The 25,145-nt window shown below is 47.7% G+C and overlaps 1 protein-coding gene across 1 annotated transcript in view; it reads right to left on the minus strand.

The window, feature by feature from the left end:
* LOC147689622 (uncharacterized) overlaps window positions 1–25,145 on the minus strand; it is a 123,806-nt gene that overhangs the window by 24,418 nt on the left and 74,243 nt on the right. Inside the window, exons 8-11 of the mRNA XM_086937050.1 lie at window positions 9,684–9,794; window positions 3,082–3,245; window positions 2,414–2,515; window positions 736–959 (exon numbers count right to left, since the gene is read on the minus strand). Of these exons, the coding sequence (XP_086793176.1) occupies window positions 736–959; window positions 2,414–2,515; window positions 3,082–3,245; window positions 9,684–9,794 (601 nt within the window). The remainder of the gene's footprint in view (window positions 1–735; window positions 960–2,413; window positions 2,516–3,081; window positions 3,246–9,683; window positions 9,795–25,145) is intronic.

Here is a 25,145-nt window from a genome sequence, read left to right on the forward strand (position 1 = left end):
TTCCTCCCAAGCGTCTTTGTCATCAAGAGCATTTCTGAAATTGAGCAATCCTTCAGCAAAACTTTACATTTTTAAGAATCAACTCACCAAATGGATGGTAGCAAACTGTTAACAACTTTCAACGTTAAACTAGACTTTGAATAGTTTGGCTTTGAACGCTCACGCACTCTGCCAACACTTGCCCTCGATGTGTCTCTGATCTTGACTTGATATTGGAGGCACCCGTTGTGATGTTGTGGGAGAGCACTGTTCATAATCTTTTAATCATACTGTAAAGAGAATTTCTGTTTGAACAGGGTATTTAGAAATTATGAGGAGACTGTGTTTACCTCATGGTTATTGGACTGTTAACCACAAGGCTTATATAGAAGCTCACAAACCAGCCAAATCCTATGTAGCAAACATTTTGAAATATGAGCTTATGACTGAGTATGTTGTGAGAGACCTATGTGAATGGTATGTACGTAAACAACGTGTGAACTGTAGTTTTCTTTCTCTCTTCTTAAGGACGCCTATGCACAGCATCCGTTTATGCCTTTAGGTCAACCACTGACATTATGTAGCTCTTATCTGGTGATCTCTTGAAACAAAAATGGTTCCACCTATCGAAGCAAGCTCGTGCGCACAACTTATCCCACAAGTAAAGGGCTCTTGAAGCACGCGTTATAAATGACCAGTAACATAACATCTTAACAACTTTTTCCATATGCATCTTTTACATTTCAACCAACATACCTTCTCTACATGCTGTTGGACAGGAGCAGGACTGCAAAAGTAGATTCACCTCCCACTGTACATCTTGCTGCGTAAGGCAAGGAACACTGCATTCAAACTTTGAAACCCAGATTATTTTTTTGCCCCATTCTTGTTGAAGAATTGTGTCTTGAGATTTGTCTCCACTGTCCAAGCGTGCTCTTTTATTTGCAACTCCACCAGCTTCCTTTTGCCCCAGTGAATAACTGAATAAAGAAAAATGTTTTTGCAATTAAACCATCACTACAAAGTTAACAAACTTATTTGAGAAGGCAAAAAATTACGGTTATCCAATGTGATAATCTGCTGAAGAAACTTCGGTGTATGTTAATGAATGCTACCTACAAAGTGTTAAGCCACTATATCAAGGATCCCTATCAACTTAGAATATTGTTTAAGATGGTTCTATTCAGCAGAGCTTAGGATAGCCATCCCTGAAGCTTAGCACAGCTGCTGATGGAGTTAGGATGGGTTTAAAGTGAGCGACAACCTGGCCTTACAGCAGCCTTATGGACGCATGCTCAAGATTGATAAATCCTATTTAACATTAGCGTTTCAATTAGTACATTTGAAAAAACAAAGATTGTGAATTATGTTGAAATAAAATTATTAACCTATGACAAAACAGATTTACTTAAGTATATTAAAACCTATTGAAGCGCATAGTTCCCAGACTTTATTACCAAAAATGCGAAATGTTGGTATTAATGTGATGATTCCAAAACAGGACTTCAAATACACTATTTGTAAAAACAGCAGAATTCAGTTGCGCAGCTGAGCTGGCAGAAAATATAAGGTCTGAGATCACTCGAAAGCAAAATACAATAAAGTATCATTTGGACTTTTGAATGTAAATGTTTACACAATGCCAAAAAGGAGTTAGAGGATAATTTACTACAAATATATTTAATAATTCAGCACACTGTTTTAAAATGGGGAAACATAGCATTTAGGATGTCAAAGTTCAGACAAGTCAAGAAGTGTGTATGAAGCAGAGTTGATGTTAAATATTTTTGCCACATTTGTCTATACAGCACAGTGAAATATGTCATACCAGTTTTAAATATTGTTCTTTAGAAGGATTTTCTTAATGAACTGTTTATCATTAGTCATAATAAAAACTTATATCCAGTGCACATTCACACCACTGAGTTTCTTGGCGGTAGTTGAAGCATAACTCTCCTAAATCCACTATCACCATAACATGTTACTGTTTGAACTAATGCTCCATTTATGTATCCCAAATGAGAGTTCAATTTAAGTAGGATTTTACGTTGAAACCAGTAATGTTTAACACTGCCAAATATTCTAAACTGAAAGCGTGTGACCTTAAACAATGGAAAATCTATTCTTCCAAGTCCATTGGTCCAAAACCTTAATGGTGTTGTTGCATTTAACAGATATTCCATAGGCAACCAATCCTGAAGTGACTTGTGGCCATCAACTTAAAACCTAGTGGAACAGAGGCTTGAGGGGCACCCTGGAATGTTTAAGGATGGGGATCTAATAAGGGTCATATATTTGCAATCCTGGAGGATCCACTTTGTTTACTGGAAAAGTTTCCTATCCACAGACTTCATGGTTGTGGAGATATTTGCTTTTGGTAGAGCTTCTCCTTCCTCGATAGTTTACATATAGAATAGACATCATAGTTACCAACCTGAAATACTCCTCCACTGGCCCAGTAAAGAGCTTTAGTAAATCATCCAACCGCCGATTTGAAAGCCTCTTCAGGAACTGATACTTTATCTTCAGGAAATACCTACAAAGCACCGCAGCAAAATATTGATCAATCATGGCGAATTAGATCAGAATAGAGAAAATGCATGTACAAATGGTGCAAGTCAAACAGAAGCAGACGTTTTAGTTCGAAGTGAGTCTAAAAGGCATCAGCCTCATCATTACACTTATGTTTGAGCATATAAATAAAAAAAAAGTACTTTTTGTTTTCTGAGGCTATTTTATTTTTGTACGCTAGTGTATTACATACCATTAATAGGTTGCCTATATACTGCCATGTCTACAACTAAGCTGACGACAAGGAGATCAAGTTACCTGTGGAAAGCTGAAATGCTGCAGATGAGAAACACCGGTCCTACGCTATCACCATCCACACCTTGTATCATCGTAGCCCATGTTAAAGAACTACACTAGACTTACCTCACTGATTTTTCCTGAGACATAATCAGGAGTTAAAGAATTGAGCTTATATAGCTTTGACTTAGAGGAAATTGAAGGAGTAAGAACATGGCCAATGGCGGTGGACATACACTGCAAAAAGTTATTGCCTTTGCCTTAAATTTGCAATGAAAATTATGTTTAACCTACCTTTCAGTCCAAGTATTGGCATCACTATTTTCATCACTGAGCTGTCTTCCAAAGTTGGCCCACATGGAAGCGCATTTGAACCAGTTTTCTTCCAAATAGTGGCGAACTATGTTCGAACAAATGACCGGAGATGACTCACTCACAACTTTGGAAAAGGCTTCTTCCTGTAGAATGATGGGATAAGTCTCAAATTCTTACATGAAAAAGCTCTTAAAAGTGTGGCACAATATGGAGTCTGAAGTTCAATTGTTGTAGTGCTATTAAACACATTGGTGAGGATGTTTGTGATGGATAGCAGGCTTTCTAGTACCAATACTTTTCTTCTTTTATCAGGTGTTTTATTAAGATTAATGACACAAGATGTTATACATTTTTATATTTTTAGTGTAAGTTCTTTAGAGTAAGTACATAAAATGACCTTCTTGATGTCCTGGTGTGTAACCCATGGTATGCATGTGTTTTTAAAGTCACCTGACTAAAATAAAAATATTTTTACTAAGTGACTGATTTGAAATCCTGTAAGATGGAAGGGAAGTAATTAAGTAGTGGTACTCTGTCTTGACTAAATGTCAGATGGGGAAGTTACACTCCTTAAACCATGTTGTTGAAGTCCTGGAGGAGTAGATGGAGAATATTTGCCTTCATTGTTTTTGTCTTGTACAGATTTGTAGCTCCAGAGTTGAAACTATTGCCAGACCAGCCTAGGTTTGGAGTTAAGATGATGATTTTGCTCTTAAGATAAGAGCTTAAAAGGCAATCCTGCAAGCCTTTGTTTATGTTCTTTAAAGTGTGTGTGTGCTAAAACCTGGCTGAAGGGGAGGTGGGTGCTGTACTTAGCACGGAAAATACAGAGAAATGGGATATGTAGGGTAAACCTATAGAGGTTTGCACACTTCCATGATCATGCTATAGTTGGCAGATTTACAATTCAGTTGTTCAGCACAATGTATATGTAAATCCTACGATGTGTTGCACAGATACAAGATTTCCAATTCAGATATCAATTAATCAGTGTTCCTGGATGAATAAAATGGAGAGTGTGCAGGTTACAGATCTCAAGTGGGCATCTACTGAGGAGATCCATAATAGGTTGAGGAAGTATTAGCATTAGTGAAACAGAGATGTTTTAGATTCATTTGTGAAGTAATGGGAATGTTAACAGGTATATGGACAAGGCATCCCAGAGTTTGGTTGTGTAGCATTACAATTGCGGTTTTAAGTCCTTTCCTGAACGTTTCCTGAGCGGCTAGATTGTTTCTACTCTTGGACACTGGAGGTCACAAGCATGTTGGTAAGGTAGCTCTATATGCTGGTGTTATGGCTTCATAAATGTAATTGTAATTTGATATAAGATGTCTAGGGAAGCAAGTGGAGATTTGAGAGAACTACATTTTCCATCTGTGGTAGGGTGTAGGGCCATCTTCAAAATGCTGTTACAGACGTTAATGTGGAAGGGCACAAGAGCTTGAACAGTGGTCTGGAACAAGTGGAGGGTAAGAATCACGAGGGCTAGGAGGCTCAGTTGGTATCTTCTTTGTCACATGCGGCTTAAACAAGAGGTTGGAATCTTCACTTGGAGAAGCAGGTTTACAGGGGATACTAGTGTGATTCCATCGATATTGGGATGATGTAATCGAACTTCCACTGGCCTGTTGCTGCATTGAAAACGAATGCCTCTTCTGCAAGTCAAACTCTCTGCAGACCAGCATATGCCCACTGACATATGGAGCTATGAACTAATAAGAATTAAAAGGAACTCCCAATCTTACAGGAAAATGAAGATAGATCTTTCTAATAAAGTGTCCCACCACATTAGATGTAGAGGGTTGCTGAAGCGTTCTGTATCCCTATGAAAGTGCAATGCTCCAGATCGATTATCTTTGTGACATTGTGAAACTCAAATAAGATTTACCAATATTGTTATAAAGTTAGTTTGGAGCACAGCACTGAGCCCACTATTTCTCATTGTCTGGTCTTTTACACTCCAAAACATTCGCAGTCTTTTCCTCTGATGTCTCCAACGTAAAATATACTTCGGTGCAGTACCTTCTTTCGTGAGGCGCAGGCTGCCAGATTTGGAATGGAATTGTATTATAAAATTTAATTTTATTTATTTATTTTGAAAGTTTTATATAGCGCGAACAAGATCTTTGCAGATAACAGAGCGCTTTACATAGGTAGGAGGTAGGAGGAAGGGTGGGTACACGAGGGAGCAAAGTTAGGATGGTGGGTCAACAATGCAAGTAGTACAAATAAGAGGGAGCATGAACGATCGGGTAGGATCGATAATACAAATAAAACACATGTGCAAAGGAACATGAACAATCGGGTAGGGTGGATAATACAAGTAAAACACATTGCAAAGGGATCAAACAAGTAGTGCAGATCGACGCAGAGTCTTAAAGATCAAAAGTAGTAGTTCAAGTGTATTTAGCCATGAGGATAGCTTTAACTTCTTTCTTAAAGAGAAAAGTGGAGGGGATGAGCCTGGTTTCCGGAGGGAGTGAGTTCCAGATCCTAGGCGCCATTCCTGAGAAGGAGCGTTTGTAGGTTCTTTCCTTCCGGAATCTTCGAGGCTTCAGTAGAAGATTGTTTGCACTTCTGGTGGTTCTGGAGCCGCCGGAAATTGTCAGCTTCTGAGTGAGGTATCCGGGTGAGTTCAGGTGTATAGCCGTGTGCGTCATGCAGGCAATTTTCAGATGTATTCTGGCTTCAAAAGGCAGCCAGTTCAGGGATTTGAAGTCAGGGGAAATATGTGAATGTTTTTTAGATCCAGTGATGAGCCTAGCTGCCGCGTTTAGTGAGGCCCTTAGCAGTGCGGTTGTAGTTAGGGGGAGGCCACAGAGGGCGATGCTGCCGTAGTCTATGCGAGGGATGATTAGTGCTTGTACTGCATTTCGGAAGTCTTTGGCTGGGAGGAAGGGTTTTAGTTTCCTCAAGGTATTTATTTGGAAGTTCGCTCCTTTAGTTGCCTTGCTGATGTGCTGCTGCATGTTGAGATTGGCGTCAAGTGTTATGCCTAAAGATTTTGCTGAATCCACGATGGTCGGTTGGACATTGAGTGCAGTTAGGTATTTAAGTCAGGTTTGGCGGGAGGTGAGATCAGAAGGAACTCAGTTTTCATAGCATTGAGCTTGAGGTGGTTATCGGCCAGCCAGGATTGGGTGTTTCTGATCGTTGAGTTCAGACGGATAATGTCTTTGGGGGATTGTAGTTTGAGACATAGTTGAGTGTCATCTGCGTACATGTGAAAGAGTACATTGGATGCTTGTAGCAGGGTGCTGAGAGGTTCCATAACTAAGTTGAACAAAGTGGGGGATAGGCAGGATCCTTGAGGGACCCCTAACGAAACAGGTACTGGAGAGGACATCAAGTTGTTGCTCTTGAATTTCTGAGACCTGTTGTGTAGAAAAGAGGAGAACCACTGAAGAACAGTCCCAGAAAGACCCATTCTTGTGCTTAGGAGCTCGAGTAAGTTCTCATGCTTCACAGTATCGAATGCTGAAGAGAGATCAAGAAGGATGAGGAGGCAGGTATCATTTTGGTCTAAGATTTGCAGGGCGTCGTCAATTATGTGGGTCATAGCAGTTTCGGTACTGTGCCCTGCTCGGAAGCCTGATTGATGAGGGTTGAGGAGATCAAACTGCTCAATGTGCTTTGTCAATTGTAGTTGAACGCATTTTTCTAACAGTTTGGCGAGAGTGGGAATGTTGGTAATAGGACGGTAGATGTTTAGATCAGTGGGGTCTGCATTTGGTTTCTTTAGTAAAGGTGTAACTTGTCCAACTTTGAGGGAGTCAGGGATTCTTCCTTGCTGGAGTGAGCAATTAATGATTTTAGTCCAGAGTGGGAGGAGCAGAGGGGTGAAGTCTTTTACAACGTTAGCCGGAAGAGGGTCGTTGAGGTGATTGGATGGCTTCAGGGTGCTGAGTAGTCTGTCAATTTCGTCTTCAGAGTAAGTGTCAAAGGATGACCATGTCGCATTGTTTTTTGGTTCATTGGGTGTAACGCATTGGGGTTTGGGGTATAGGCTTGCGTCAATGAGGAGATCGTTCCTTATGTTGTTAGTTTTTTGGTTGAAGAAGGCAGAGAACTCTTCACAGGAAGGTGCATTGCCCATGGTGTCGACTGCTTGGGGTTGTTCCTTGGATTGTGATCGGATTAGCTCGAACAGTTTTTTGGGCCGGTTTTTTGCTTGGCCGAGCTGGAGTCTGAAGAAATCTGACTTTGAGCGTTTTATTTTCCTGAAGTACGCGTTTCTCTTTTTCTTCAGAGTTTTTAGGTGCAGAGCTGAGGAAACAGAACTCCAGGTGCGCTCTGCCATTCGCATGGCCCTTCTGTCCTCATTGAGACTCCCGTTGTACCAAGGGTTGGAGATCTTGGTGGAGACTCTTTTCAGTTGCATCGGTGCAGCCTCGTTGATTATTGAGGTCATAGAGTTGAGATAGTGGTCAGTTAAGCACTGAACGTCAGTGACGCCGTTAGGGGGAAGTAGGAGATTGCAGCTGTCAGGGGGTAGAGAGTTAGGATCGAGTTTCTTCAAGTCTCTTTTCCAGACTTTGGGCTTGGAGGTTTGGACCGGGATACGTTTAACTTTTTCCTTGATGAAGAATGTGACAATATGGTGATCAGACCAGTCACATGGTTGGATTGAATCAAGTTGAGTAGTGCCTTCTCTGGAGATGATAAGGTTGAGGATAGAGCCTTTGTCATGGGTCGGGCTGTTGCAAATTTGGGTGAGGTCAGAAGCATTAAGGTAATTTTTGAGGCTATTGACCACTGCGTCACTACAATCATTCCAGTGAAGATTGTAATCACCCAGGTAGATTTGTGTGTTTTGCCGTCCTGAGTTGATTGAGATTGTGTCCATGAGTGGTTGGGAGAAGGTGATGTTATCCCCAGGTGGGTGGTAGATGATGTGTAGAGAACATACAGGTTTGTTTTCACTGATGACATCAAGGCAGATGTATTCACAGGAGGTAAGAGAAGGGGCGGTGACTTTATTAATTAAAAGGTTGCTCTTGTAAATGCATGCGATTCCACCGCCTGTCTTCTTGGACCTGTCAAGTCTAATGATGCAGTAGTTGGGGGGACTAGGATATCCATGATAGGAGTAGAAGATTCAGTTAACCATGTTTCAGTTAGGATGGCGAGGTCAAGGTTCAAAGAATCATGAGATCAGCGACCTCCGAGGCGTGTCTTTGGGCCGATCTGCAGTTGAGGAGTGTGCATTTGAGTCTGGGGGTGCAGAGGGAGGAGGAGGGATCTGAAGTGAGGGGGATTTTTGAGAGGTTGTTGGGGACAGAGCCTCTGTAGTTATGCGTGGGGTGTCTGAGAGGGTTAGAGAGAATCGTAGGAATAGGCAGGTGTATGGTGGCTAAGAGGTTTCGTCGAACCGGGACATAAGTGCGGAGAAGGGTGTGTATGTCAGGGTCCGAGAGAGTGTTGATAGTGCGCCGAGGGCGGCTGGAGGTATTGCGAGAGGGGATAGAGGTCCAGTGTAGGGAGTGAGTAGGATGTGAGGGGGATATGTTGTTAGGTTGAGAAGTGGAGGTGGGGGGGGGGAGTCTGGAGTGTGTGAGAAGTAACTCTTTGAGGGAGTGGAGTTCTTCTCTCACTTGGGGGAGGGTTGACATGATCATGTCCAGCGTGAGGTTGGGTACTGAGTTGGGGGTGGGCATAGATGGGAAGCAAGTGTCTAGGTTAGTGGAGTAGGAGGGGGGGAGGGGGTGTGGGGGTTAGTGAGGTGGGTGGAGTTGGGGTTGGAGGCGTTAGTGAGTGTGTTGGTGTTCGGGTAGGTAGGGAGGTTGGGGGTGGAGGGGTGGAAGGGTTAGAGATGGTATTGTGGTTATTGGACGGGGAGTCAGTGCTAGGGGGGGTGAGCCAATTGCGGGACGTGTGGAGGCTGGGCGTTGCGGGGATGACGGTGTGGTGGAAGGGAGTGAGAGTGGGGGGGAGAGGTTGTGGGAGGAACAAGGGCCAGGAGTGGCGGGTACATTGTGGTACATTATAGGTACATTGTGACTAGACTTACTATAGGCTATTGAAAGTTTAGTGTTTAACCAGGAGCATATCAAACATGGGGTGCTGCACTCAGACCACTGTCGAGGTGGGGTAAAAGAAAGTAAGAGAAGAGATAGACGGAGAGAAATAGGGTAAAGAGTACCGATACAGAGACAGGAGAGAGAAAGAAATAGATGGAACTTGAGGCCAAATTAGAGAAACTGCATGTGAAAGGAGGATAGCTTGGAACACACTACTGGGCCAGCAACTTTTGTGCTTTTCACATTCCAAATAGTTACAATTTGATGCATAAGTGATTTGTCAGGACCTGAGCTCAGGAACTTTGTCCCTTCACCACAGTCTTAAGAAAAACAAGCTAATATTTCTTAAATTGGCAGCATACAATTTTGACCTAATGAATGAAATATAAAATGCTCAAATATGTTCCCGGCTAAGGCCTGTGCTGTATAAACAACCCCGAATAAAATTAAGTAACAAAGCAATGATCTAGTAGGGTGGTAGGGAGCGAGTGAAAAATCACCATGGCCAAGATCATAACAAATTTGAAAAATAACACTACATGGGAAGTAATAACATACCATGGCACAGCTCTTGAGCAAAGCAACAAAATCAAGTACTTTCTTTCTTTCCTCATAAGAGTCAGGACCACTTATACCCGATTCTTTGTTGCACAGCCATTGGTTTATTGCCTTGAAAGAAACGTATTAAATATGTTATGGCTCTGTAAGACAGTATTTACATACAAATTGAAACACAGCAATAAGGAACACCGACCAGCACAGAGACGTAGAGAAATCAAATAATATGTAGCTATTGTGCGTTTATAGCTTCTTAATCATGTCCAGGTGCTGAACTGCCTTACCAAGTTACAGAAATGGGTTACTCAAACAGCTACTCAGAAAAATGTAAAGTGAAGTGTTCTAAATTTGGTATGTGAAGCTTATAGCCTGCCTAGGTAAATTGTTCCATTCATATAACGTGGCAGACCGGCTGATTCTGGCAAAAATCCTCCAGTTTCTAGAAGAAACACTAAGGACCTGATTTAGATCTCGGGTTACTCCGTCACAACGGGGATGGATATACCGTCCACCGAAATATAAATCCCGTTATATCCTATGGGATTTATATTTCAGCGGGTGGAATAACAGTCACAGTTGTGATGGAGTAACCAGTCCACCGAGACCTAACTCAGGCCCGAAACATGAAGAGAATCCCCTGGCTAAAATTATTTCACGCTTCGGCTAATATGGTGGAGAAAATTCAGCCAGTGGATTCTACTCCGCATTTAGAGTTTCCTCCAGAAACTGGAGATTTTCCATCTTCCTTTAATCTCTAACGGACATCATAGGTCTGGTGATCAGGAGGTTAGTTACGGACAAATGAAAGGTTGTTGTGCTGACAGCCTCCAGAATCCGTTTTTGTAGCTATACAAGTACGATGTAACCTAGTGGTGGATCAGTGTAAATAATTTTGCCCTGTACTCTACCTAAGCCAGCCTAGTAAACACCTCTCATGAGACACCTGATTACTCTTCTCTAATATCTTATAGTCACATTTAGGCGTTTTGAGTAATTTGCAATTGTTTTATCCTGCTACTTACAATTCGTAGCTAAAGCGAATATCCCGCTATTGTTTCCCAAATAAATAAATAAATAAATAGTCAAAACTCAATAGAAGGCACTTTATCCTCCATTATAGGGCACTCTACTGCAGTATTTGATTTGCATAAATTCTCAAGCTCCACTTAAGATTTCTCTTCTAATACACCCCAAGAGGATTTTTTGAAAATTTGACTGTCTTGCAGCTTAAGCTCTCATAGCTACATTTACCGAAAACTTTGTTGGTAGCTGTACAAGATGCCCAAAAAATGACTGCTGTACCAAGATGCTTTTTTCACGGATGTCATTTTTAGGTCTCGCCTAGCGATGCAGCAAAGCTGCTTGCTAAGCGAGATCTATTGTCGCCGACTTGCTTAGCGAAGTGGGACAGGAGAGGTGCACGAGCTTGTAAACACATTGGAGACATAAGCTGTGAATGCGCGCTTTTGGAGACATGAGCTGTGGGCATGTACGGCGGCGATAGCAGTGTCTCTTCTCGCGCTCCCCCACGCTTTCACTTTCGCGAGCGAGGGCGCCTGGACAGCCCATGTGCACGCTCACGGTGTCTTGCGCCGATTGTTGGAGTCACCTACCGCTCTCTAAACACATGTTAGAAATTGGAGCCACACGGGGCTCGGTAAGCCAATAATGTCCCCAAGTGCTGTAAACTCAGCCCCACTCACCGGGCTACTTGCTGCCTGCTCTCACTCACGTACGCTCCGCTCTCACGGCTGAGACCTCTGCTTCGAGCCCGGCAGGCGGCAGGCAGAGAAGCGAGCAGATACCGGGAGCGCATGGGACAGCATCTCCCCTCCACCCTCTCGTCCCGCCGGCTCTCGAGCGCTCCCTGCGCACACCCCCTCATCCATAATTGATACCTGCTTTGGGCAGGTGCTTCGGGCCGGGGACATGAGCATCTGCTAAATTCATGGCAGAGAGAGGGAGCAGGATGGTGCAGCAGGTATTTCACTTTCTTTTCCGCTTGGCGATGGCGTTGTGTCACAGGGAGGGCACTGCGGGTGTTAATCTGTCCCACGCCGCGTGAGCCTCTCGCAGGCTCCAGAAGACATATGTCCCTCGTGCGGCCACCACAAGGCTGCAGTTGGATTCCAGGTGTGGGTGGTACAAGGAAAGGCACTGAATGCAGTGCACTGGCATCTGGTCGGCATCTTGCCACAGGACCAAGGGAAGCCTCACCGTGAAGTAGCCCTTGACTGGCGCCAGGTTGACGGAAAGGATCTTAATTGGTCCGTTGTTAGTACCCACTATGAGCCCGCGCATTTTACGGTTTGAATGTTCATACTCCCACCAGGATAAGATGTTAGGGGCAGCGACACTCGACTCAACGGTGTCGCAGCAAACGATAGACTCTTTCCCCCAGAATGGACGCTGAAACTCCCAGACAGCTATGTTTCCATATTCAAAGAGGACGGCTAGGAGAATCGAGCACACATTGAGAATCTGGTTGTTGTGGGTTTTTTTGGTGGTAGTGCAGAGTCCCGTCCACTCCATATACTTTGGCATCTGCATGCGTTGCCGCCGATGGATCTCTGCTTCGGAGAGGTGACACTTGCACTGCTTGAAGTTGGCTTCGTGCAGCTCGTGTCCATAGAGCTCGGTCAAGTCCACCAGAGGCACCCACTGCAGCCGGTCCAGGCTGGAATAAACACTCAGCCTGTTGTCCATCGTCAACGTGGCCAAGAGCCATCACCCATTGGCATATCAGCCCATCGAGGACCAGCTGGCGTACTTGTACCCTTGCATGGATGGTAACGGTGTCTCTTCTGGGTTGAAACTTTGTTCCGGTATAAAGGGTCATCTTTCAGTTGCTTATTTATATATTTGTTGTGAGACTGGTACCAATGAGGTGACATTTTTGCCCAGACAGTATTTCCATGTATAACAAGCATTTGCAATGCAATATGTCTCGCATTTACGAGAGTTTATCCTATTGGTATTGTAAATGACAATGCCTTTTATTTATGTTTTTAAAACCAACACATAGGGGCGTGGCCAAGATGGCGGCGTGAGCAGACGTGCTTTGTCGGAGCTCCCGCCGCCGGCCGTTATCTACAGCATATTTCCTAGCGAAACGCCCTGAACCGAGCACTTCCCCGGCGGGCCTGAGGCCAGCATTGCTGCGGGGGGGTGCAGGACGGCTGTGCGGCCGGTTCCCGGCGCGGAACCCCGGCTGGGCCCGACTCGGCGATCTGGTGGCACTGACGGCCTGGAAGGAGCGCGGCGCGACAGCGAGGCCGCGAGGGGCGGAGCCTGCACGCCGAGTCGAAGGCGCCTGTGCCCGGCGGCTACTGAGACGGCGAGCCCGGCCCGCGCTGCTGAGCGCGAGGCCCCCGTGATCACCTGTCGGGGGCTTCTGCGGGCTCGCCACGCTGACCTGCAGCTTATTGGTGTGCCTAGCTGGTGGTGGTCGACGGCGGACCCGGCCTGGGTCGAGTGAGGGACCCCAGGACAAGGAGGTGAGGAGCGGTGGTGGAGGGGGCCCCCACCCCCCGGCCCAGCAGACCCCCTTTCACGTGGGGCCGCCGGGAGGCAGCGGTGACCGGCTGGCACCCCCGCAGGCCCGTCCACTGGCAGCACAACACGGCGACAGTCTGGGACGATCGAGATCACGGTCTACCAGCGCAGGGCCTATCGGTGTGGCCCCCCGCGACCACCGGTCCCCGCCTGCAGCACTGCCCCAATCCCTGGCTGCATCTACACGCCTAGACATTCGACAGGAGAGGTGGTGGCCTGTCGGCACGGGGGGCGCGGAGGGGATCCACAGGGGCCACGCACGTGGTGGGACAGCACGAGAGCTCTCAACCTGCGCAGACGCTGGGGACACCCACACGAGTAGCCGAGCCCTCCCGACCACGACCCCCACAGAGGCGAGCGGGCCCCCCTTGCTGCGAAGAGGCCCCTGCGACCGTACTGAGCTCTCACCCCCTGGACAGTGCACCGCGGTGTACTGCGAGCGCCATCTTGGGCGGCTTCCCGCCCGGCCGGGCCGGCGCTTCCCGCCTCGTCCTCTGGAACCGGCGCCCCTGCGCCCATCACGCGGCCCCCCCTGAGCCCTGCTGCGGATTCGTGGAACGGCGACACCACACTGCTCACCCGGAGTGGCGGAAGGCTAGGAGGATCGCGGAGGTGCCACTCACATTGTACTGGTTGTCCCGGGGCCGGAGCGGTGCCCACAAGACCTGAGGATCGATCTGCGGCCAGCGGAAGGAGATACCAGCGGACGCGGCTGGGGGCTCTGGGGCGGTATGTCCGGCGGGAGGCCCAGGAAGGACCGCACCATTAAGGATCTCTTCACCCCCCCTACCGTGGGGAAGCGGAATGGCCCCGCGGGGTCAAATCCCCGGGGAGACGCGGACAAACAGACGGTGGCCTCGTCGCCCCCTGGGGGAGCGGATCCCGAGGCTCCAGTCACGCGGTCCTTTCTGGAGTCCCTGTTCACTGGGCTGAGGGAGGACATCCACGCCCTGAAGAAGGAGCTCCAGGACGAGATCAAAGAGGTCCGCCGCGACACCGATGCCATAGGGGAGAGAGTGGCAGACCTGGAAACGAAGAGCGACACACGGGACGCCGAAATAGAGGCCCTAAGGCAGGAGCTGGCCCGCATCCATGACCAGCAGGTGGATCTCCAGACGCATGCCGAGGATCTGGAGAACCGCTCCCGGCGGCATAATATCAGGATCCGAGGAGTGAAAATGGCCCCGGACACGGAGGACCTCTTTCGGTTCACACAGGGTCTCTTCAACCACATCTTGGGCCGACAGGCGGACGCCCCCCTGCGACTAGACAGGGCCCATCGGACGGGCCCGCCGAGGGCCGACGCAACGCACCCACCGGACATCCTGGTGTGCGTGCAGGACTTCAGGACAAAAGAGGAGATCCTGAGCAAGGCACGCCGCATGGAGAGTATCACCTTCGGCGACCATTCACCGGCGCTTTACCAGGACCTGGCTGCACTTACCCTAGAGAAACGGCGCACCTTTCGGCCAGTAACGGCGGAACTGAGACAGCGCAACGTTTCCTACAGCTGGGGGCACCCCTTCCGCCTGGTGTTTCGGCTTGGCAATGTCCTCCATCAGCCACGCACCCTCAGAGACGCCTGCCGCGTACTGGGCCTGGAGGAGCCGGTGGTCGACGATGGGTCACCGGGAGAAAAGACTTCTAATGAGGCTGGCCCAGGTCGCTGGCAGCAGCAACGACGCAGACGCAGGCCGAGACGCCCCGCGGCAACTGAGATAGAAGAGGGGCAGAGGGCTGCGGTGGAGACGGTGGCGCAGGGCCTGGCGCCGGCAAACAATGGCTGACCGCTGGGAGAGCGACGCACTAGTTCCACAAGCCATGGTTGGTTCGGGCTAATCTAGTCCGGCGGCGGGGGCGCGTGCAGAGCGCTCCTTGGTCTTCCCTGATGGTGACTCTGTCTCTTCGTCTGTGGCGGAGTGCTTCGAGCGGGCCGACCTGCTTGCGACGCCACCACTGCCCCCATTCTACGGACTTACCTTACCACGGGTCCAGCGGCCATGTGCCTGGACCTGGGACAATGTTGGACCACATTTCTTTGCCAGTTGGGGAGAAGGGTTGGGTAGGGGGGCGGGCACAGGGAGTTGGATGGGAAGCATTTGCACCGGGGGAGGGGGGGATCCAGGCGGGGAGGTTGCTCCAGTTGCTCCGGTTGAGCGGGGACATGGGGGGACAGTTGGGGTTGGGGGGGTCTTGGGGAGAGAGGGGGGAGGGGCGGGGGGGTTCTCCTTGTCCAGGGGGTTCGGTCGCCGAGAGGCGCTCTGACGCGGCCCCCAGCGCGGTGTCTTTCACGACCCGCGGGCCCACAGTCACTGCCGCCGGGCGGGCTTGGCATTACTCATACGATCCCAGGTATGCCACGACACCTCGTAGTGCTTACGCTTAATGTGCGGGGTCTCAACAGTCCGAACAAACGCAGGGCGATACTATCCTATCTCGAGCGCTCCAAGGCGGATATCTGCCTTCTCCAGGAAACACACCTTGTGCGCAGCGACCAGCATAGACTCAAATCCCGCGCGTTTCCATGGCAGTTCTTTTCCTCTTCCCCGAAGAAGTCCGCAGGGGTGGCGATCCTAGTGGCTAAGTCCTTTGAGGGGAAAGTCCTCCAGAAAGAGGCCGAAGTTAGAGGGCGGCTCCTACTCTATAGCTTCCAAATCGCGGGCCACACCTTGCTTGTGGGCTCTGTTTATGGCCCGAACGAGGGTCAGGAAAAGTTCCTGCATACAGCTCTAGAGACCGTTACAGCCACCACACACACTCACTTGCTGCTGGGGGGGGACCTCAACATAGTCTTTCATAACACAGCGGATCGCTCGGGTCAGAGATCTGGTCAAGTAGGGGCGCTCACAGCGGCGGGTCACGCGCACCTGACAGACCTGGGCCTCATCGACCTTTGGCGGCACACACACCCCCAAACTACGGCCTACACGTATTACTCGGCTGCGCATAAGACGTATGCGAGGCTGGACTATTTTCTGGGCTCTTCGCAGCTGGCGTTACAGGTGGAGAGCGTGGAGATATTGCCGGCCGCGCTCTCGGACCACTCCCCGGTGGTGGCGACGCTTCGGGTGGGAGCCATGCCGGCCCCACAACGGCACTGGAGGCTGCGGGACGGTCTCTTACAGCTGCCTGACACCCAGGCCCGACTCACGACAGCGATTAACCGTTTTCTGGAGCACAACGCCAATGATGACACCACCAAAGCTACCCAGTGGGCAGCCCTCAAAGCAGTCCTGCGCGGGGAAATCATTTCCATCGCCACGGCCAACAACAAGGAGAGGGAGCTGAAGCGTGCCGAGCTCTCCCAACGCGTGGCGGAATTGGAACAGATGCACCAACGCACCGGGGCAGCCAGAGCATGGCGTGAACTGTGCGCCGAGCGGAAAATGCTAGCGGCCTTGGACCAAGACGTGGCGGAATACGCCGCCATGCGCCTCAAACATGTCTACTATACTGGTGGCGACCGCTGCGGGAGACTGCTGGCAAGTAGGCTTCGGGCGCAAACCCAGAGGCAACAAGTGCGCTCTCTCCAGTTGCCCAATGGCGACTTGGTCACAGAGAACGCAGCGATTGTGACGGCCTTTGGCAATTTCTATGCGGCGCTCTACGACGCGGATCACCTAGACCCTGACGCCGGCCCAGCCTATTTGCGGGGCGCGGAACTCCCCACCCTTACCCAGGCCCAAGCGGACTTTCTGGAACGGCCCATAGGCCTGGAAGAGGTCATCTCGGCCATTGCCCGCCTCAAGGTCGGGAAATCCCCGGGACCCGACGGCTATACTGCGGCATTTTACAAGACCTTCTGCCAGCAGCTTGCCCCCCTCTTGCGCGACCTGTTCAACACATTTGACACGCCCGGCGCCATACATCCGGACTTGCTGGAGGCGTCTATCTCTGTTATTCCCAAACCGGGCCGTGATCCGGCAGTTTGCGGCTCCTACAGACCCATATCGCTACTGAACATAGACCTGAAGCTCTACACTGGCATACTAGCGAGCCGCATCGCCCCATATATGCAACAACTGATAGACCCCGACCAAGCGGGCTTTATCCCCCAACGGCAGACCAGCGACAACACCAAGCGGGTGCTGCACCTCATTGAGGCCGGATCGCGCACTAAACCCGGCTGCATGCTGCTCACCATTGATGCGGAGAAGGCCTTCGACAGAGTACACTGGCCATACCTCGACCAGGCCCTCCGTCACTTCGGCTTTGGAGAGAAACTCCGACACCGCATCTTCAACTGCTACCGCCGGCCCAACGCCGCGGTAAGAGTGAACGGTCATACCTCCCCGAGGTTCGACATTGGCAGGGGCACGCGCCAAGGCTGCCCGCTGTCGCCGCTCCTATTCGCATTGTACATGGAGCCGATGGCCCAGAGGGTGCGGCACCATGCTCTCATTTCGGGTATCAAATTTGGGGCCGACACACATAAGATCAGCCTGTACGCCGACGACGTCTTGCTGTCCCTCACTGACCCAATGCGATCCCTGCGTGCTCTCTTTGTAGAGCTCCACACCTTCGCCCTGGCCTCGGGCTTCAAAATCAACGAAGCCAAATCTGAGGCCTTGAACATCTCACTGAGCCCGGATGTGGTGGCCGAGATTAAATCGGAATTCCAAATCCAATGGTCGGACGCATCCGTCCCGTACCTGGGCGTTCGCCTGGCTCCTACTGTCCGAGGCACTGCGCGGGTCAATTACGAGGCCCTCACCCGCAAACTCCGGGAGCAGCTCCGGCGTTGGAAACCACTTACGCTGTCATGGTTAGGCAGAATTGCCGCAGTCAAAATGACACTGCTGCCGCAGATTCTGTACCTGTTCCAGACGCTCCCCCTGAACCCCCCGGCGGGTTGGCTTCAACAAACTCAATCGGAATTGTCACGGTTCATCTGGAACGGCCGGCGACCCAGGTTCAAGCATACTCTCGCCACCCTACCCCCCGCGAACGGTGGGGTCGGCGTGCCGGACCTTACCCTGTACTTCCAGGCGGCACAGCTGCGCACCTTTGTGGAATGGTTCCAGCTGGAGTCCGGTAAGCACTGGCTCTTCCTGGACCAGGCAGTGGCCGGCCGTACCCTCCAAGGCGTGCCCTTCCTTCCGCGCCGACACCGTCCCCCTAACTTATACGCCTCTGAAATCACCAGCACCGCCCTGCGAGTGTGGGATAGAGTAGCCGTGGCCAAGGGGCTGACCACCTTCCCCTCACCCATGACTCCCATCTTTGAGAATCCAGACTTCACGCCGGGCTTAGACACCGGCACGTTCACGACGTGGCGAACGACACCCTGTCGTGCGGCGGGACACATGTTCGATATCAAGGGCATCCTGCCGTTCCAGCAGGTCAAGGCGGATTACGGCGTGGCCGAATTGGAACGTTTGCAATACCTACAGGTGCGCCACTGGGTGCTCCACCCCTCGATCCAGCCCGGAGCCCAACGGCACCTCACGCCTTACGAACGATGGCTGCTGACACGCACCTCCGATAAGAAGTTGATATCGGACCTCTATCAGCAGCTGCTCCTCACGCAGGCACACACATACAACGCGGGCCAGGTCCGGTGGGAGAGGGATCTGGGGAGGCAGCTCACTAGGAAGGAATGGGAGGGGGTGTACCATAGAGCCAGACACTCGGCGCACCACACTGGTCTTACCGAGACATTGACTAAGGTAGCAACATACTGGTACCACACCCCTGAGAGACTACACCACTGGGATGCCCGAATAAGTGACAGATGCTGGAGGGGATGTGGGGAACTAGGGACACTGGAACACCTGCTGTGGAGCTGTAAGGCGCTGCGCCCCTATTGGGACCCTATCCTGGATCTTATAGATGCACATCTGGACACACAACTGCCGCGCTTCCCAGCGTACATTCTACTAGGCCTCCCAAACGCACTCATGTACCCTCTGAAATCCTGGCGCGGGCGCCTGATCGCGCTTGCGCTTGGGGCTGCGGTCCAAAACATTGTGGCACACTGGAGGGCGACCCAGGCTCCGCAACAACTGGGGTGGCTTCACCGACTATGGGCGATCCTGGGAATGGAGAAACTATCGCTGGCAGCATCAGGGAGGGGGGCGGACTTTGCGGAACTCTGGCGGCCATTCCTCGCCTTGCTTACCGGGGAGTTTCGGGAGGTGAGCTGCCCACGCTACCTGCGTCTGCTACGCTTGGCAGAAACACCTCTCCCGGACCCCAAAACACACACCCGTAAGCGCACAGGCCCCGCGCGCGTGGCGTCCACTGACTGTTGAGGGTGGTTCACAACCTATAGCTGATTTCCGGACATGGACAAGGAGAAGGGAGGGCTGGGGTGGGGTGGGTGGTGGGGTTGTTTACAGTTCTTTGTTTCTCGTGTTTTCTTACAATGCACTAGCACTGACCAGATTGCACCGTTGTAGCACCTCTTAAGACGCGGCCGGCCCATTGGGTTGTAGGCGGCTTGCTGTGTTAATAAGACGACGTACCCGCTGGCCCTATGTGGGGTGTCCGCGGGGTCGCTGACCTCGGCCTCCCTAGAGTGGTGGCGGCCCCTACAGATGTCGCTGAGGTGCATTTTTCTGCCTATGCTCAATAAAATATTTAATACATAAAACCAACACATAAATAAAAAGCATTGCCATTTACAATGCCAATAGCTCAAACTCCAACAACTGCGAGACCTATTGCATCGCAAATGCTTGTTAATATATTGCTACAAATGCTCACTTAAACACTCTGCATTACTGTGAACTATAAGGATTGTACTGTATCTCAATTTTCTAGTGTCCTCACGAAGTTAGATATACAACTATGCTTAGGAGCTGAAAAGCACTGCAAACAAAATATGGCAAAATATTAAAAATCTTATTACCTAAACTGTATTTGGTGTAGTCTGAGAACTCCATGTCCATGCTAAATCTTTCAGTTATCTGTATTCTTAACTTCAGACAAGTCGATTGATGGATATTAAATTGAGAGAATTATGAATGGCAAGCAGTATTGGGCTTCATAATAAATGTGTGGCAGTAGCTTGTTTTAATTTTAACTTTGATGTGTGTTGCTTCATTCGAACTGGTCATCACTATGAGTGTTACACCTGAAAATTAGCATCAGAAAGGGAGGATGTACTTGCTTAAATTAGTAAGTAACTGCTTTAACAATTGGTATTGTAGTGAAAAGTTGATGCAGTGCTTCCTGCCACATTTGATTAGTTGTTTCATTGGGAAAATAAAAGGGAGATATTCCTCTGGTTCCATGCACAAGATTCCCTGTAAACGAGCCCACCCTAGGTGAAGGGTATTGCCAGATTGCCTGGCTCCACTGAAGTCGTTCTGTACTTTGGAGATTGTGTGATCTGAGAAAGTTAAAATTAAAAAAAATGTTTTCAACTAGAGAAATTCTGTTGCTGCGTCTGTGGTGCAATTTTCTTTTATTTAAGCATGTACTTTTTATGTAGTAAATATATTTTTCATTTTAAATTATTGACTACTTATTTTCAACATTTGATTTTAGTAAAAACACTACTTACTGTTTGAATCTATGGAATACATTTTTTTTCAAACAAGCAAAATGAAACAATACAATTCAAAACGATGCCTTTTTTCAAAACATTCCATTTCAAACTAACATGCATATGCAAAGCTTTATATTCAACATGTGGTACTGCAAAGAACCTAAAAGGTAACCCTTATGTGGTTGTACTAATTCAACCTCACATCTTACATATCCAGATTCCCAAAGAAAGTCTGTGCCCCTTAAAGCAGGTAAGGAAATTCACAATTTATTTTATGTCTAAACCAACAACATTCACAATAAATTTGTCAGCGAGGGCTGACATGAGGTCACATGTAGATTGAAAGTCCCAGCAATTAATGTTGAGCATGAGTTTGTTGATGGATATAACTTCTAAGATATGGTCTAGGTACTTACTAGGGATGCTACATCATATCCTTATGGTCTAGAACAGCAGTTCTTAACCTTTTGACTTCTGAGGGCCCCCTACTGAATCAGTAATAGAATACGGGGACCCTATGGGTCATTATTGGAAGCCAGGGACCTCCCCCATCTAAGATTTCAACAATACACAAAAATATAGAAACAAGTATACAAACACATTCTCAAACATTGAAATATTTTTTTAATTCACAGTCAACAGTAGAACAGGTTTTTAGATGTTCAATTTTGATTCTTTACTTTGTATATACGTTATTCATTTTAATTTATGAATTTTATTTTGAGTGGGCGGGCAGGCTGCAGAAACTGATGTCTCCAGTCACAGAAGGGAACGCGAAAGAAGGTGAAGATAGAGGTTCGCAGCATGGGTGGACAAGTCGGCCCCCTGTGCTTTGAGTATTCATTATTATGGAGATGGGGATGTCCGTTGGGAACCCTGTGGGAGGACGGGCGGAACTCTGAATGCCTCGTGTTTGTATTGGGTCTGGGACACGGTATGGTATTTCTTGAAATTCTTTTTGCCGATCTGCAATGTTGTTGCCCCTTTGTTGTACACACCTTGAAATAAAGATTTAAGTTTTTTTGTTTAAATATTAGTTGATTTTGTAAAAACAGTCAAGAATCCCCCGAGTAATACTCGCGGACCCCCATGGGTCCTTGGACTACAGGTTAAGAATCACACTGGTCTAGAAGCAGTGCGGCCATCAACTCTGAGTGCCTTGGAATTACAGATTAATCAGAGTTACTGGCCTAACTGGGAATTCAAAATGTTGTGTTCATTTCACATATTAAATACTAACGCCATCTGGATTTTGCACAAACTTTTCTCCCAGGTATAAGCTGGCAGAATATGTTCCCAGACATCAGGGAATTAATTGTGGAAATTGGTGCAGGAAGGCACCTTTTCCAGGTAATTCCACTTTCCATAGTTGATGATTCAGAATTCCAAGGAAATTTTGCATCCTGAAATGGACGACCCCAGAGATATCGGTAATTTTAAGTGTGAAATGACTGTATCAAAACTTTGTTAATTGCAGCCAGTTTTCCACTTTTCATTATCTTGCCAAACCACATAAATAAGTATTGTTGGTGACGGATGGAGACATTACAGGGGTGCACATAAAACACAGTTGTGACTCATGGTTCATGAGGTCTTGGTAAAAAGATGCACAGTATATTTTAATCTATTAAAGGGGTCCATGTGCTGCACATTCAGAATAGATTAAGTATTTAATAGATTCATTGTGCTCTAACCTAGTTGGGTTCTCTTCTACTATTAACTTAAGAGTCAATGGTGTTACCCAACAACCCTGCCTGACCCTAAAGAAAGTAGCATTTCCTAACTAACCTGTTCCGATCAAGCTGATCCAAGGACAGGTGGATCTCCAACCTGCCAGCCTATCTCCCCAGTCCCCATCACCTTTCTAGATGACCACAACGCTGTCTGCAGCAGGAAGGTCATCCATCCAGTTCTGAAGCCACTTCAGTGGACCTTAGGAGCACTGCATTTTTACCTTGCGAGACTTGGGACAGCATCCCCCAGTAAGTGGCGTACCCAACAACACTCCGTTTGATAGAGGAGGTAATTCTGCAGGGCCAAATAGAGGTTCACCATAGCAACCCATTGGATGCCCCACATCTCAACTGCCGGGGACTGGGCCTTATGCCCCATAGGACATCAGATGCCAACTGAGCGCTCCTGGAGCTGAGCGGGATGGCAGGGTCTTTCATGACATTTGGGCTTCCTAGATTCACCACATGTCCACATGCTCTGAAACACAAGACCGCTTGCATAGAACGAAAACTGCTGTATTTAAAGGAAGATAAAAACTTTTTAAAAAGTAGCTGACCTAACATGAGAGCAGCTCAGGAAGAAGCCGTCTATGGGTCCTGCCCATAAATGTAAATCACTCCATCATCAACTTGAAGAGGAAAAAGTGAATTGAAATTATCAAAGTCCTAAAAATATAATAGAGATAAACTAATAAGGCTCCCTTTATAGCGTAAATTTCAACAGCTTCTCTCCTTCTCAGTTACCTCCACATACTCCGACATATTCGAACATCTTTCAGCTCTCATCAGTAACACATTAACATTGCAGATGAACCCCTGCAGATACAAATCAAATTCTGATTCCACTCCACGTGCTTCCCTGGTTAGGAAATTAATTGTAGTCTGCACAAGACGGATCTACAGTAATCATATTAGCAATGTGCAAATTCACAACTACCCCCTGGGATTTCACCCTGGCATTCTAATAAACTGTCTGCTCTAACTTTTATTCTTCGGGCTTAAAATCAAGATGTGTTTACCAAAAACCTCAATACACCCAAACCCAATAATCCGAGCTAGCAAAAAGAGACATTGGTGTAATTTAAAAACAAACCAGGTCCTTCAACAGGAAAAAAAAATTTAAATCAATTGCAACCACTCTCTGAACAAACCATCGCCTGCAGAATTCTCCATAAAATGTATACTAATTAAAGCTTGCTCTGGCCAGGCACACAATCATGAGATTCTGGACCTCTTGTTCATCACAGAAACCCGGCTCATGCCAACATCTTGGATATTGTTTGAAATACCGATTCCAGAAAACCACACTCTTATCAACAAATACAGAGGCTATAAAAATAAAGGAGAAGAAAATTAGTATTGCTTATCGACGCTCCTCGACTCTCCTTACTAGAAATCCCATTGATATAACTGATACTAAACTCAAAGACAACATATTGATTCCATAATGTCCATCTCCCATCCAGTCATGACCCATAACTTCCTCAAGAACTTCAATGACCTGGCCACTACCATGCGTTGACAACAGTCTATCAAAGATTTTCTAATGGACTTTAACATATATTGAAAACAATTTTTTTAAAACCTCTGCTTGAAACTAAAAGCAATGTGTGAACTATAATATTTAGCCCCCAACAAAAGCAACATATTTTCAACCAATCACCTCATAAAAGTTGAAGTCCCAATCAAATTCAACCATTCAAAACACCTTGCAATGCTATTTCACATGGTCATTCTGGTTCCATTCAGCCGAGGACAACTGAAACTAGAAAAGCGAATAAAAAGTATTCTAAAAAATATATAACTAGAAAGCAAGTCTCTGAGGGCACAAACACATTTTGACATAATTATCTACTTACGGCTCCACAGACGATCTAAACAATTACTACAAAAAAGCACAGCTCCAAAGAAGGTTTCTCAAATTATTGCATCACAAGTCACCAGTGATCACTCTACTCAATCAACAGACTAGCTACCTAAAAACTAATATCAAGCAGAAAAAACACTCTCGGTACCATGGTATGATGTATCCCACTGGAACTGAATTACACAAAATCCAGATAAAAGACTCCCAGAACTGGTGCAGAACTCTTTTCAGAACAAACACTGCACATATTGCATCTCTGCACCTACAATGCTTAGCTCAACATCTATGGCTAATAACAGAGCCAACCTCTTTTCAGAAAATATACTATTAGTAAACACTGAAATACTATAAAACACCTCTCTCTCACCCATTGTCCCCGAAGGACATATTCCTGAGAGATCTCATTTAAGCCAATCAACATGGACACGCTGATAAAGATAACCAGCAACAAAACTAGCACCTTACACAACAAGAGATTTGCACATCCAATTCCTAATAGTATCTTCTCCTTAGCGTTTTCTTCTCTAAAAGCTGGAAAGATCATACTGATGCTTAAGAAAGCAAAAGCTGAACCACAACAATCTTCATAGCCTTAGGCTACAACCTTGGAAAACATGTGAACAAAGATGTCTCATTAGAACTTCAAACCCACACAATGAACAATAACCTAAACTCATCCCAATCTTGACTCTGCCCCATCTGTGTACAAAGACAACAACCCTGCAGGTCCTGGATGATCAAAAGCCTACTAGATGATAGATAGGCATGCTTGTTGGCACTGTTTGCTTAATCAGCAGCATCTGATACTTCTG

Source organism: Lissotriton vulgaris, chromosome 9 (assembly GCF_964263255.1).
Source record: "Lissotriton vulgaris chromosome 9, aLisVul1.2, whole genome shotgun sequence".
NCBI lineage: Eukaryota > Metazoa > Chordata > Amphibia > Caudata > Salamandridae > Lissotriton > Lissotriton vulgaris.